This window comes from Periophthalmus magnuspinnatus, chromosome 20 (genome assembly GCF_009829125.3).
Source record: "Periophthalmus magnuspinnatus isolate fPerMag1 chromosome 20, fPerMag1.2.pri, whole genome shotgun sequence".
NCBI lineage: Eukaryota > Metazoa > Chordata > Actinopteri > Gobiiformes > Gobiidae > Periophthalmus > Periophthalmus magnuspinnatus.
In genome coordinates, this window is record NC_047145.1 from 2466909 (window position 1) to 2483199 (window position 16291).

The following is a 16291-nucleotide window of genomic DNA, read 5'->3' on the forward strand; positions in this document are numbered from 1 at the left end:
GTCACACATTTGGCAAACCATGACGAATCAACTAATAAAATTAAAAACTACCACACCACATGATTTTTTGGATTTGTGTATCTAGTTAGAGTAAGAATATGTCCACAGGGATATAACATGAGCAGCAAATATGACAGTAGGTTTTGTCAAAGACATGTTGATTTCTAGTCATACTCACCCCAGCCCATAAGGGAGAACTTGGTCATGTATTTGCTGAAGTACGGAGTGAACACACGGACTATACTGAAGTACATGTGCAGAGCCTCAAGCCCCGCCCACGTGAACGATGTCAACAGGAAGTAGTGCAGAAAGAAGGCTGTGCTAATACATAGTCCGTTCGCGCTAAAGAGAGCCAACCAGCCGTCAACCAAAAACACCAGGTTTAGAAGAAGCAGAGACATGCAGAGCTGAACCAGGATCTTGGCTGGAATGTCCCGCAATAATTTTCTGAAAGACAAACATACATATACACATTAATGTCAAATTTATCTTAATAAAAACTTAATAATAACTAGACTAGACAAATTGACTGAGATGTGGTAATCAGTCTATGCCAAATGACCTCTCAGACGACTACCAATCACTCACTCGCACCACTTTCATAATATACTATGGGAAAGGTGGGTGAAGTGTCTTGCCCAAGGACATAACAACAGTAGCCTGCACTGGAAGGAGATGGGCTTTAACAGCCAAGCTTTTGTTGGGCTTGTGCTCTCATGAGCCATTATTGACCTTATTCCACCACTCCCACTTTTGTCTCTAAGTAGTTCTAAAGCTGTGGTGGTGGTAATCCCATTCATTTCAATGGAGAATTTGACAGAAGTTTCACTACCAAAATATGATATGAAGTAGGCCGATTTGCATAAAATGGTCTATGTTCATGTGACCAACAACTCAACACTGCACTGATTCTCTGGGAGGTTTTAAAATAGCTCTGTAGTCCCTATAAAACGTATTTATTGTTGAAGATAAGCAGCCCCATGCAAAATAATACAACCCGAATGGCAGCGCCCACGGCAACTTCCTGAATAAGGTGAATATTCTCCCATATTGAAATAGGTTGTTTTCGATCCAAACCAGTGAGCACAGGTAGCATTGTCAATTAGTCGAACTGTAGAATATCTCTCTACATCTTGTTGTTGGATAGGGTACACAGATAAAAACAACTATTTATTTCAGTGTTAAATATGACAAAAATACATGTTTCTTACTCGAATAAGAGGTATGTGAGAATGGTGACCGACAAAAACACAGCAGAGACTCCACAGCCGATGTAGGTGATAAAAGTGAGGAGCTGAGCCTGCTGACGGTCTGTTATTCCCTGTCTGGACAAATCCTGGAAAGTAAAAGACATTCCGCTGTTAAGCGTGCAAATTGATAGCTATGAATTTGTTCATATTTAAAACTAATATGATTTTTCTTTGTACCAAAAGCACTGCGAATGATGTGAGGTGGTTGCAGCTACATGTTGTGTCGTCAGCTGTAACGCGGACAACATGGCAACCAACATTGCTCCAGCCCCCCTTACCACCTACGAACAAAGCAACAAAAGCATGTAATAGGCCATTTTTTAAATATCTGGTTGTAAAATTACTAGACATGCGTATATTACTTTCCTAAGAAATCCCTGACCCATTTGCAATGATAAAAAAATTGCTAATATGTTGCTTGGCTAAGTGAAATGGGTACATTTTTCATGTAAATTGAAACTCCCTACCAACATATTGTCTGTACTAATACATGTAGCACACTAAATACTTACTGAGCTACTGCCATCTCATGCAAGTGTCATTTTTGTACAGACTTTGTCCTGGAGAATGAGTCTATCTATACTTACCATTTTCTGTGAAGTCCCAAAACACGCACGCAGAGGAGTGGTTAATCTACAAACAGGTGAGAAAATTGTTTATATTAAATGTATCTATTACCTTTAAAATACAAGTCAATGCAGTGACATGTTGCCTACTTTTATGGGGTTGACATTTCTTATTGTGAATTCAATGTCTTCCCTGAGGTTTCTTATGGACAAATTGGCCACACTGGAGGCCAGAACTGGACTGAGTGTAGTTTTGTCATTTAGTGTTGTATCCTGAAAAAAATAAAGATAAAAACATCAATAAATGTATCATTAAAAGTGCATTTAGTAACTTTCTGATGGAGGGCCCGCCATCTGCTTGTCTCCATGGACATGTTATTGCTTTGGTTGGAATGTTTCACAGTATGGCACCCTCTTGTATATCCATGGAGACAATCAGACCAAGTTACAGGTTACATCTTTTGAAGAGGCTCATAGTAATGTTCAACGGTCACATTTTTATATAGCATTTTTCTTCAAGTCACTCAAAGCTCTTTACCCTCCATTAGAAAAGTTACATGGTTCTCCTTTAACTATGTATTATCATATTACTGATTAGTTAGTGATGTGTGTATAGGTGTATAGTACCATAAACAGTGTGCTCTTGGTGTAGAAAGTGAACTGCACTCTGTTGGCCCTCTGCTTCTCCTCTGGACTCAGACCTTCAGTGAGGGATGCAGGTAAAAACACTGAGCCCAGAGGAGCTTTCGTCGACCTGGCTCTGCGCGCATTGATCTGGAAGTAACACACACGGAAATGATTTGTTTTACCTTTTTAATCCATACTTCACTATCATTTTCATTTCTTTTCACTGCAACTGTTTCAAGTTTTAGTACTGTAATTATAAACAAATAAATAAATACAATCAAAAGGTAATGTTATATTGTGTATTTAACAGGTTATTTTTGAGTTTTGGCCTTTTATAATATTTTAAGTATAATTACATGTTTAAGCAAAATTTCAGAGGTCCAAATAATGTGGCAACAGCAAGTAGGTTTCTATTAATTAAACCAGAACAAATTGGTTCTTTGATAATTGTTTCTTTATAAGCAGTTTGCCAGACATTTGTGTAATGTGTTTTCATTTGCCACTGATGTTGTTGATATGTTTGTAGTAAAGAAATAATAAATAATTTTTTAAAAATCACTTTCTTCATTCATATTCATTTTGCTTTGACTTTTTAAACTATAAATTACCTGAACATTGTTAGTGCTGAAGATATTGGCCGTTGTTGTAGCAAACTGGGTCCCGTCCACAGGCTGCACGGCCAAAACCAGAGACGTAGAAGAGAGGATTGCATTTTGACCTGACACCTGCAGCTTTAGACCCAGATTATCCACCAAACGAACCAACCTAAAACAATAATACACTTTATCAAATGGTGCAATATCTACATTATAACTTTAGTTCATTTTCTTTTTTTGAGTATTGTTTTCAAGCATGATCTTTTTAGTTACTGTAATCTGTTTGATTTGTATGTACTATGCTGCCCTCACAACACGTGACTCTGTGAAGCTAGACAGCTAGCGAACTTAATAAAGTACTTCGTACACAAGGCGTACTTTTCTTGTTTAATGAAGTCTTTAACAGCGTAACTGAAACAAACACAAAAATGTACATTACAAAATTGCACGTACTATTTGTTTAAAATACACGAACACGCGATAAATTATACATAAGGCCGCTACAGGTAATGAACGAAACTTAAATTCTCATAAAAATAACTAATACATTCAAAACATTCACAGGTGCTTATGAACACAAAATACTTACAAAGACGAAAATTTCCCCAGGCACGAACATATAAAGAGCACATTTAGCCAAAAACATTGCTTTCTTCTCACGGAGGAAAATTACGTCAAAGATCAATTGTGTAACAAGTGCTCACTCTGTGTAAACATCGCAATGATCACTTAAACTGCAGAGGTCTCACTCTGACAAGCTTTAACTTTTTTAACTTTGTCTAAAATTAAATGAAATATTCATATACATTTATGAAGTTGTTTTAACTTTTTAACATAACTTATTAACTTATTATCTTTTTAACCAAAAGACATGACATGTACAATTTATTACATTTATTACAACTACAAAAATGATCTACCTGAATAATTTCTTCTAGTTCAAGAAAACACCTTTCATTTCATGCAGAATATTGTAAATACAGCTATTTGTGAAACATTTTTAGACAAGAGCCATAATGAAGCATCTGAAGGGACAAACTGCATTATTCTGAAAGTAATGTTGTCAAATACGTTGAATCCATAGACTGTATAAAGAACTGGACTAAGTGAGTCTGACGTCACCCATAGTGTTCGGCGCCAGTGAAATGAAGCTCGAGGCTAGAGCAGTAATAAAGGTAAATTTAGAGCCAAGTTCCATATTTAGAAATCTGATCTGAGTACCTGAGGATGAAAGCAACCAAAGAGCCAGAGCAAAGCTGTTGATGGTAACGCACCTTTCTGCCTGCACTGCTGTTTTAGCAGAGAGCGGACACTTAGCAACACTGTCAATCAAACCTGTTGCTAACGTCAACGGCAGTGACCTCAGGAAAAGAAAGTGCCTGATTTGTCTATTATTAATGTTCATATTTTGATTTACGAACACATTAGTGAAATAACCACATCAGGATCATGTAAAGCGGGGTTAATGTGAACATTTTAAGAACAAAATGACGAGTCTGACAGCAGAAGTTATCAAGTGAATGTAAAGTGAACTGGAGCCAGAGTCGATGGAGCCGGAAGCCCACCCATACTCACTTCTTACATGGAACGTGGCGGCAAGCGGGTTAGTTATCTCCATTTCTATATATAGTCTATGTGTGAAACAGGTAAAGAAATCCTAGATCTGTAGTAAAAAGCTGAACAACACAAGGTAAATATATATTATTTCTTGCAGTGTATCACTATCTTAACACATGTTTTAAGTTCTGCCTCTTACCTGTTCGCAGATGCAGCGAGAGCCTGTGGATCTCCGTCCATAAGGTTGCTGATTATATTTATAGCCTTTTCCCCCATAGACTGAGAAACAGAGGGACCATCCAAGAGTCTTTCCAGCTGCCCCACTAACTCTGACACCTGCAGAGCCATCCTTGAATAAGTTTACATATATTTACATTCAAATATACAGTGCCTATGTATCCTCTCGCTGTATGCAAGTCAGTGTGTCTGTCAGGTATAGTCACTGCTGATCTGCAATGTTTTACCTGTGAAGAATTGAGCCGAGATGCATTCTCAGTTTCAGACAGAAGGTTATCAGCCTCCGCCTCCAGATCCTGTTGGGATCCTGTGGTTTGCTCTGTTGTGGTAGTGGTCCAGGATTTATTTTTTGGGTGGGAGGGGAAACAGTAAAAAAAATAAGAAAGTTTCTAATATTGTAAATTTTGTCATTAATGTTGTGATCGAGTGCATTATTTATTAACTTATCAATGGGTTATATTTAAAGGTGCACTATGTAACTTAACCAGTGGAAGGTCTACCAGCTGTCTCCACATAAACGTTATGGTCTTGCACTGAATGTTCCATGGTATGGCATTAAAGTTATTGCCATAGAGAAACGCAGGTGACACAAAGAGGTCAAGTTACTCTAGTAAGAATGCATGTTTTTGAGGGCATGAACTGACTGACCCCCACCAGAAAAGTTACTTCGTGCAGCTTTGATTTTACCTGTTTGAATATGAAATAAATGTTCTATACTCAGTGGAAATGTTTTTATCCATCATTTTTATTTTATTTTAACCACTGTATAACTGTATTGTTATGTTGCAATGGTCATAAATGGGCCTATGTGGTTTTGATACAACTGAAAAACAGAAATAGCAATAGCAGACTTCTTTTCTCATTAAAATAAATAAATGAATCTGGTTATTTCAGTTATTTGTTATATACAGGCAATGTTAAGCTAAACTAATCTATTTCATTTTGATGAGTACTGACTTGGCTACTCACCAGTACTTGCGGCAGATGTTGTGGAGGTCTGAATACTTGATCTGGACAGTTGTGTTGTATCGGTAGTACTAGTGGAGCTTTCCTCAGTTGATTGAAACCTCTTACCAGTAAAAGGGGTAGTAGCAGTAGTAGTAGTAGTAGCTGTAATTGTTGTATTTGGTATAGCAGTAGCCTGAGAGGATAGGTCTGCTCCAGGAGTGGTTACCTCTATTGTTAAATTCATTTGTGGCGTGGCCGTGCTTGTAGTCGTCTTGTCAACAGTACTTGATGTAGTTTGGCTACTCGTCGTGGCAATGCTAGCAGGAGAGACTGTGGTCCCATTCAAGATTGTACCAACTGTCATATTTTTCATGCCAGGGGTGGTCAAATGCTCTGTAATGTTTCGTGTTGGTGGTACAGTAGTCGTACTAGCTTGAGTTGTCGCTGTTGTGTTTTTCAATGTTGTATTCATTTCTGGTGTAACTGTGACGGTTACTGTGGTATTGATTTGAATTGTTGTATTTTGAGTTATTGAAGTAGTAGTATTATTTAGTATAGTAGTATTTTTCATTTCTATTGTTGTGAAATTTCTTGCCATAGTTGTGTTCAGTAGTGGTAGGACAGTAGTAGAAGTAATTATAGTAGTATTCATTGCCATAGTAGTATTTGTTTCTGGTGTAGTTGTATTGTAAATTGGCGTTGTAGTTACAGTGCCTAGCGTCACATTAGCAGTTACATTGTACACTGTTACTTGGGTGGTTGCAATCGTAGTCCCCTCACTAACTAAAGGAGTATTAGTAGCATTAGTAGTAGCTTTGTCCAATGTAGTATTTGGTAAACTTGTACTTGTTGTTTCTGGAATTTGGGTTGAAATTATTAGTATTGGCGTAGTTGCATTACCTGTTGTAGTATTATTTATCATCCTATCAGCTGTTGTATAGTTCAACGTGATTACCGACGACATCGTAGGACTAGTAAAAGTACTCGCCGTGGTTGTTGAACTTGGGGATGGAGAGGTTGTCGTGGAAACAGTTCCCATTGTAGACACTAAACTATCATTTGAAGTAGGCGTAGGTGTTGTTGACAAAGTTAAATTGTGAACTTCTTCAGTCGTACTTGGAATAGATGTCAACTTTTGTGTAGTGTCAGTAATTTGCTGTGTTGATGAACTATATGGTACTGTAGTGGTTACTTGGCTGGTAACAATCGTAGTCCCCTCAGTAACTAATGGAATACTAGTAGTATGCATAGTAGTTTTGTCCAATGTAGTATTTGGTAAGCTTGTACTTGTTGTTTCTGGTATTTGGGTTGAAGTTACTGTTGTTGGGGTCTCATTCTGGGTAGTTGTTGTTAATGGCGTTGGTGTTGTCTGAATAGTCGTAGAGGTGGGTGAAGTTTTAGCTGTAGTTTCAGTTGTAGAGATCACATTAGGACTCGTCTGATACGTTTTAGCTGTCATAGTGTAAACTGTGGAAGATGTTGCTGAGTTAGCAATAGTCGTTTGAGCCATCGTGGTAGCCGTTGTCGGGATTGGCGTTGAACTGGGTTGAGTAGTCGGAAACCCCTTGAGTGTGGTTGTGTCTCTACTTGTGGTCATTGAAGTTGTAGCTTTATCGATTGTGGTAGCCGTGGTTGGGTTTGCTGTGGTTGGATTGCTAACTGCATTTGTAGTTGATGCCGTTTGGGTCGTAGTTGTGTCACGTTTTGTAGAAGTTAATATTGTCGTAGTTTTATCATTTATTAAAGCAGTCGTACTAGGTTGTGATGTATCAGTTGTTAAGCCCAATGTAGTAACTGATTTTGTTGTACTTGTAGATGTTGTTGGCCTATTTGTAATTTTTGTGGTAACTGGCATGGTTGATGGTACAATAGGTTGTGATACTTTTGTACTGACAGTGGTTGTTGCAGCTGTAGTAGTAGTAGTAGTAGTAGTGGTGGTTGTAGTAGTAGGTATAGCACTTGTAGCTGGAATAGCATGAGTAGATTGAGTGGGAGTTTGAGTGGTAGTAGTTGCAGTAATAGTTGTAGCTGATGGAGTACTAGGAGTTACGGTTGGATCTGATTGGCAGGTGTCACTCAAAAGCACAGCGACGTTTTCATTCGGTTTACTGGAAAAGACAGAACTAAACGTTTAGAAATCCTGATTGAATTTTTGTTTTATAGTCTTATTTTACATTTTAGTTTTGCTCTGGTTTTCCCTGCAGGTAGTTGGATAAAGTAGCTTATATTATGCAAGATTTCACAGGTAATATTTACAAGTATAACAATACTTTACTACTACTTTAAAGGGCCCATATCACACTATTCCCTGATTTCTGTTCTAATGTTGTTTCCTCATCACAAACAGACCTGGAGTTGTGTTTTCTTTCATTCACACAACACACAAACCCTGCATATATAAGCTGTGTTCTTCTCTCAGACAGAAGACTCTGTTCCACCTTGTGATGTCATGTGGTAATACAGGAAGTGCTCCACTGTGTTTTTAAACTCCAAACACCTTCACTAGAATCATTTGAACTAGAATCATGATTTCAGTCCTGGAATTGCCAATCTCTACTGAACTAAAGGTAAAAGGAGAAACAAGGAGACATGAAAACTACCTCTTCATGACACCACAAGGTGGAACAGAGCATGTAGACAGACTATGAAGTTCTAATATTATTTTAAAAAAAAAATTAAAAAAATTATACTGTACACAATATAGAATTACCATGTGAGGTGAGTTTGGTTCTCTTCACATATATCAGATGTCTTTAGACCTCTATCAATCCACACCAGATTGGAAGTCAGCAAAGTATCACTGGGTTTATCGAAATCACCACACACCACTGAGAAAGAGAGAAACAATATCTTGAAAAATATAATTAAAATAAAATAAGGCACACACATTACTTTCTGAAATATGCAGTTACCCATATGAGTTAGATCCCCTCTCGTTGTGACTGCTTCATTATTGTTAATAAGAGCTTGTACAGCTGTGATCGCTGAGCACTCTGTGATCAGTTTGTTAAATTCTAGTATCATTCTGCAGCTGTTAGGCCTGCATAGATAGATTAGCACAGATAGCATTAAATGTATTGTATTAAATGTAGATATGATTCATTGATTTTACTCTTTCATATAACAATGTATGAGTGTAATGTTTTGAAGGCTACCTTGCATCTACGGTTTGGCACTTCACATACGTATTCTAGAAAAAAAGGACAAAAATAACATAATGATCCCACATGTGTGAAACTACTGCATGTGAAATAATGTTTGACTTACCTGGAGACCTTGCTTCCTAAGGACAGCTAAAGACTTTATGCATTCAACGCTGCAAGGAAAAATACAATTGTTACAGAAAGCAATGACTATCATAAGCTAATAACTATTTCCAGTTGAGCATACCTTGGTTTAACTCCACAGTTTTCAATCACTTTTTTTGTCAACTACAAGAAAAACAAAATAGTCAGTTGTAAAGTTGATGCTTGAGCTCAATATTTATTACAGTAAGATGAAGTTAAGGGGGGAAATATACATACAATGCTTTGGAGGGAGCTCTCATCAGCATTACCATTGATAATATCCAGCTCTTGTGCATAGAAATGATCTACAAAATAGTATAAGAAACATTAATAGGAACATTAACATTAACAGTCTTTAAAGCCAGGCTAAGACCAGTTCTGTTTAGCTGTGCATATGACTGAAAGCTTTTTATTCTACACTTTTAATGTTCATTTCATGATGATTATTTGTGATTATTTAGGTTTGATGTGTTGTATTGTGATATTAATGCCTTTTCTATTCTGTAAAGCACTTTGAATTATTTTGTGTATGAATTGTGCTACACAAATAAGCTTGCCTTGCCTTGCCTAGTTGTAAAAAATAAAAATATAATTTAAAAAAATTAAATCATAGACATATATGGGTGCCTTACTTCGATAGTTGCAAAAAGTTGCACAGTTGCAAAAGTCACCTGAAACAGATAAGGTGAAAGATAATGGAATATATGTGACAATGATGGTACAGGATTTTCAATTCAGAATTATATATCAACATGGTGTAAAACACAAGATTAAGTAGAATTATGAATGCATTTTTAATCTCAAATACTTCTGTTAGGGTCATGCTTCACTTTTATACATGTTTAAATATATGTGTTTATATATAAATACATTGTTTCCTAGTACTCTTTTCTGCGTAAATAATTGTTTTTACATAAACTCCTATAATATTTTTTATTTATTTATTTACAATTTAAGAGTATACAGTCCCAACAGAAGATGAGAGGTCGATGCAATAATAATACAATAATATCACTGGATACTGATGAACACAACATGTAAAATATATATCAATCAATCAGTTGTTCTTATCTTGCCTTACCACAAAAGAAAGAAGAAAACATCCACCATGCACAACACAACCACATGTAGGTGAGCAGGAAAGAAGAAAAAGCAAGAATTCCCCAATTTTTTAACAATTTATGAAAGTTGGCATCTGAAAATAGGTTGCGTTCATGAGACGTTACAACATTACAGAATCCTACAGTTTAAAAATGAGAATCCTCAGGTGGAGTTTGCTGTTTAATTGTCAGATTGCAGATGTGTTGACCTGGTTTATGGTTTATATCTCTGTAATTACTGGGCCTATCTACACGGAACAAAAACTACCATAAAGAACTAATACAAAAGTCAAGTTAGCTTCAAAAAGTTGTATAATGTAATGTATAAAGACAAGGACTTTGAGGCATGAGATTAATATGCCTCTAATAAAAGTTTGTGGAGCCCAAACAACTAATGATAAGGTTGAACATTTATGGATCAGAAGTTTGGAGATTTACATTACATAGACTCCTGTCCATCTGAATTTATGACGTAATCAATTTCTAGAACATGAACGCAACCTTTTGGTTTAAAACGTGTGCAACCAATCAAAGCTAGTTTAAGTTGACCGTTACACACCGTCTTCTCTTCTGTGCCTATGTCGAGGCAACCTCCTGTGGACTTCAAACGAGACATTCAACAGTTAACATGCAGCATGCTCTAAATACACTGTTATACAAAGAAAGAGTATATGTTAGTAGTCAGAATACCATGGAACAGTTTAAGCAAAACATCTATTTTTACTACTGCTACTATTACTACTGCTAAACTATAATACACAGGAAAGGACCATGCAAACCAGTTCTGTGCAAATAATCACATTTTTATCAAGATTTAATGTTGCTTGAATGTGTTTAATCAAGAGGTCCACAGCCAATAATCTGTTACTAAAAGCATGCGGTTTGAAGCAGAGAAGAGACTTTTTTCTTTTTAATGGAAGTTGCTCAAAGTCTGTCTTGTTTATGTACAGGAAATTATCGAAAATCACTTTTATTTGTTTTAAAAAGGGACAAAATGGAGTCAAATAAAAAAATTTGTACTAATCAATATGAAGAAAAAAGTAATTTGATGCAAATTTCAGATAAACGTTCCTAAATGATCCAGAAAATTGAACTAGGAACTTCCGAGCTTTGAGGTGATAGAGCTAACCATACTGTCATCATGTGCAAGGTATTTAAAAAGACAACTATAGTCTAAATTACACATTACACAATTACACAAACATTATTATACATCATCAAAGTAAATAGTAGGTACAGTTTGTAGTAAACAACATGTATTTACCACAGGGTAGATCATTGTCTCTCTCTCTGGCCTTGGGACTGGTCACTCCCCAGTATTCCGACGACCAGCCAATTACAGAGCCATCCTCACAGGGCTGGTGTTGGTCCAGGTCCGCCCACACTCTGAACAGGTAAAGCTCCAGTTGTCCCGGGGCAGCTGCGGCAGCCGTGTCCCTCTGCCCACAGCCCAGCCACAGGGAGCCGTACGAGGGGATGGCCTGAGCTATCACCACTCTGTGTCCCACCTTCTCGTTATCAACCTGGTAGGAACAAAGATGCTATATGAACGTGTATGGGACAGTACGGCAATGAGCTGTTTGGATTCAGTCAGGTAGAGCGGAATGATTTGGAGTTTAGATTTGTGAGTTAATAAGATTCTGTTCAAAGTTCACATCTTAAACACGTCCTAAAGAACTGACAAAAAACTTAAATATAATCTGACAAATGAACACAAGAGTTGCATTTAAGAACATCTGTGTACACACTGTCTTTTTTTGTTTGTGGAGTAAATTGTGGTAAGTTACTTCAAAAACTGACAGGTTTTCCGTTTGCTAATACCTCCATTTAAATCACGGTCTGGGATTTTTTGAATGGCTGTTTCCACCTATTATTTGTTAACAGTAAAATAATTGCCAACCTGTGTACCGTTTTATAGATGTCGTCTGGAACAAGTGGGGAGACTTTTGCCATTTTTGTGAACTATGACAAGATTTGAGCTGTAGAGGGTTGAATTACCGTGTTTTCCAGACTATAAATCGCACTTTTTTCATAGTTTGGCCAGGGGTGCGATTTATACTCAGATGCGATTTATATGTGAAATATATGTTTTTTTTCTTCATTATTATGCATTTTTTGGCTGGTGCGACTTATACTCTGGAGAATAAGGTAATCATTTCTATAGCTATGTATTGGTTCATTCTGTTGTTTTTTTGTTGCAGCTCAGGCCTTTTAATGACACAGTATTATCGCCCCCCTTCAATTTCAACATGCTTTAGCTACACATACACACACATACACACACACACACACACACACACACACACCCACACACCCCCACCCACCCCTACAGACACACACATACACACACATTCATACAGACACACATTATTTATTTGTCTTAGCTACAAACTGTCCCATTATGTCTTCTGTCGTGGACGTACAGTTTTGTGTTTAAAAATGCTTAACTGTCTGACTTTAATTAAATAATGAAATTAATAATTAATAAATAAAAAAAATATATATAAAATTAAAATACAGTTGTTTTTTTATTGCTTTACTGGGATTATCTTGTTTTGTGTCAGTGACATAAAGTAGTTTCAAATTTACCATTTGTCACAATATTTCTCTAGCGATATATCGTGCTGCAAAATGTAGCCTGTTATAGTGAACTTTGAACAATTATTTGGGCCTATTAAAACAACAAATTGCAAATCTAGTCACAATGCTTATCAGAAACACAGCAGTTAGTATCTGTGTTTCAGAAGTGTCTCCCTCTCACCTCCAGGCTGAAGGAGCTGGTCACCACGTCCCTCCTCAGACACACTTGGTGCCAGTCTTGTGGCGTCAGTTTTATGGGGAATCTGTGTTTGACGCGGAGCAGCCACACGTACAGCGCCTCATCATCTCCCTCCAACCCGAGCTCCGGCGTGAGCCCCTGCACCGAGCTGTACGTGAACGCGACCCACCGCCCCGCAGCCACCACGCGGATGTTTACGCACACGGTCATCCGGTACAGCAGAGGGAACGCAGCCCTCTCCTGCAGTGTCCAGTGGTCCTCACAGCCATTCAGCACCGCCTTGATGTCACCCAGGAAGTAACCAAGAGCTGGGAAAGACATGAAAGTGAAATAAAAGTGCATATAAGTAGTGGATGAAGTACACAGTTATGTTACTCAAGTAAAAGATACAAAGGTAAAATGGTACTCAAGTAAAAGTACATCACATGAGAAAAATATTTAAGTGCCCATTCAAAAATCTACTTTAAGAGCATAAAGTAAGTATTTCACACAATTGTTAATTTGTTAAAAGTGTTAAATGTAATGATATTGATTCAAAATCATACATATTTTTTGGTTGACAGTAACAATACAAATAATTTTTTTTATTTTTCATATGAATTGTGTGTTTATTTTTGTTTGTTTTGTTCAAAGCCGAAGCTTGAACTAAAAAAAAATGACTCAGGATGTATCACAAACATGGTAAAAAATAACCCCTCAAATCACTTGAAAAGCCCTGTTAAAAAATGTAGTGGAGTAGAAAGTACAGATACTGTTCTCAAATGTAGTAAAGTAAAAGTAAAAAAAAAATATCCACTGTAAAACGTACTTAAGTAAAGTACAGATACCTAAAAAAAATCAATAAAGTACAATGCTTTAATACTTTTACTTCTTTACCTTCCACCACTGGTAATAATAACATTGAAAAGTATATGGGTGGTTACACATGCCGCTTATGGAGCAGTGATTCTCATATATAAGGGGCCGGGACCACTGTTCCCTCTAAACTGCGCGCGTGCGCAATTGCGCACTGCCGACACGGTCTCCGCGCACAGAAAATCTGTGCTGCGCACAAAAAAATCGAACCGGAGTTGAAAATAAAATAAACACACAACAATTCATTCTGCGCTATTTTTCAATGTGATTCACATACGTATCTGTGCAGCTTATCAACGCCATTGACAGGCGTCCTCATGTGCCGCTATCAGTGTTTAAGCCGATGTGGCCGACGTGGAGTGAAAACTCACTAATAAGTGTTTAACCCCTTAACGTTCCGACAGCCCGCCCTAGGGCAAAGATCCGCGCGTAAAATTACACGCGCGTAATTGCGTAATTTTACGCACTGTTTTGCAGCAGTTTTGCGTTTTAAACATGACGAAACGGACAAAACAAAGGAAGTACGCGACCGAGGACACTGTGGATGTTTGTACAAGTTAAACTAGAGGCATCTCGGACCCGGAGCGGTTCGTGGAACCGAGTGAAGATCTCATGATGGACTCAGGAGCAGAGGGACCTTATGATTTGATGGACTGGACGCTGTTCCTTTTCGGTAAGCGTGGTGTATTTTGCTATTGACTTAATTGTGGGTCAAATGTGTATTATGTGTCATCATTAGCATTAGCTAATGCCAGTCTGCGCCCCCCGACCACCACCAATTATTCACGCACACACCACTTGGGTGAAGTGTCTTGCCTAAGGACACAATGACAGAACTAAGGACAAAATGACAGAAGTTGGTCCGAGCGGGACTCGATCCTCCCACCTCTAACCACTGAGCCACTGTAGCAGCACATTGTACAATCATGTACAGTGTGTTCTTAGTTTCCAGTGTGTGTTTGTTTACATTTTGAAATGTGTGTGTTTGTTCACTGTTTGCAGTGTGTGGTTTGTAAATATATATTTATTTTGACTCATACCACTTGTTTTGAATATATTTTATATACAAATACACATTATGTATTGTGTTTTGATATGATATATAAATGTACAGTAATAGAGCAGCTGGGTGTGCAGATGCAGATTCCTCTCAGTGTGTGTTGGTCATTGACTGTCACTAGTTCATGAGTTGTAAAAATCAAATGATTGTGTCATAAACTGAAAAAGAGTTACCGAACTGTCTCCCAGACACAGTAGGACAATCTCACTCAGTGCACAGCAAAAGCTTCACACAATGGATTATACTCATAATACAAGTCAGAGCTTTATCATAAAAATGTTAAGTGTGTTTTCAACATTGGAGTTTACATTTGTCTTGGTTTGGTTGGAAGCTCATGTTTTGCCATAGTTAAAATTAAATATTTTTACTTTCAATAGCATTAACATACTACACAGGTCATGAGCAAGATTTTTGTCATTTTCATTGTATAAGTGGCTAAAGCACTTAATTAAAAGTCTTATAACAGAAATGTAAATGCGGTAATTTGATTCTTTTAATAAACCATTTAACTTGGATGGATGTGATGCAGCATGACCACAGTGTGCACGTCTGATGTCGCTCACACTGGTCCATGGGACCGCTCAGGGAGTTTGTGTGTTTGCTCAGACTCGTGAAAAATTAGAGGGAACATTGGCTGGGACCAACATTTACATCTCCAAAGATTCTCAGGGCGTCCCCACATGATTGCCAAAACAAGATCTCCAAACTAGACAGCATTAATTGTAAACAAGTATTGGCATGTTCATTACTTTAAGCCTAAGTATTTCATTCTATGTCCAGAATGATGTAAAACTAGGTGCTCATGCCATAGATACAGACAATTTAAACCACATTATTAATCTTTGTAGTTGTCAAAAGTCCTCAAAATGGCACCCGGAAGAAGAAGCTGAAAACTTTTTGAGTTATGCATGTGTGTAATGAAATCTACTGTGAGACATTTTTCCACAAGTGGTGTCATAACTGTTCTCAGCGTTCTGTTGAGTACACATTTGACAGCTCCTTGTATAATTTGAAATGAAAGAACATTTTGGCCGCCTCGTGACATTAACACAATAATTAACTGGGTGTGGAGCAAATTATCCAACTATTGCACAGTGTAGCCTACAACAAATAAAACAAAGTAATGATTAGCAGTCTGTGCCTCCTACATAGAGCTGACTGTTTAGGACAGGGGTCATGAACCTGCGTCTCTTTACTGCGGCTCTGCATGGATTGGGAAAATAAATTATAAGTATTTAATTGAAGTGTATTGTGCGTGTGTGTGTGTATGTATATATATATATATATATATATATATATATATATATATATATATATATATATATATATATATGTGTGTGTGTGTGTGTGTGTATGTATATATATATGTGTGTATATATATATATATATATATATATATATATATATATATATATATATATATATATAT

The 16291-nt window shown here is 37.2% G+C and overlaps 1 protein-coding gene across 2 annotated transcripts in view; it reads right to left on the reverse strand.

Annotated features, from left to right (window-relative positions):
• Nucleotides 1-16291, reverse strand: part of LOC117388651 (adhesion G-protein coupled receptor G2-like) — a 39282-nt gene that overhangs the window by 5028 nt on the left and 17963 nt on the right. For both annotated transcript variants that reach the window (XR_008649149.1, XM_055230085.1), the window contains exons 3-22: nt 12930-13255; nt 11433-11691; nt 10728-10769; nt 9701-9739; nt 9306-9373; nt 9172-9212; nt 9049-9097; nt 8937-8971; nt 8694-8821; nt 8492-8609; nt 5803-7889; nt 5061-5152; nt 4796-4932; nt 3052-3208; nt 2444-2590; nt 1967-2089; nt 1838-1883; nt 1428-1531; nt 1212-1336; nt 179-447 (exon numbers count right to left, since the gene is read on the reverse strand). Coding sequence is in view for 1 of the 2 variants with exons in the window: in XM_055230085.1 (XP_055086060.1) it covers nt 179-447; nt 1212-1336; nt 1428-1531; nt 1838-1883; nt 1967-2089; nt 2444-2590; nt 3052-3208; nt 4796-4932; nt 5061-5152; nt 5803-7889; nt 8492-8609; nt 8694-8821; nt 8937-8971; nt 9049-9097; nt 9172-9212; nt 9306-9373; nt 9701-9739; nt 10728-10769; nt 11433-11691; nt 12930-13255 (4392 nt within the window). In the remaining variant the exon portion in view is untranslated. The remainder of the gene's footprint in view (nt 1-178; nt 448-1211; nt 1337-1427; nt 1532-1837; nt 1884-1966; nt 2090-2443; nt 2591-3051; nt 3209-4795; nt 4933-5060; nt 5153-5802; nt 7890-8491; nt 8610-8693; nt 8822-8936; nt 8972-9048; nt 9098-9171; nt 9213-9305; nt 9374-9700; nt 9740-10727; nt 10770-11432; nt 11692-12929; nt 13256-16291) is intronic.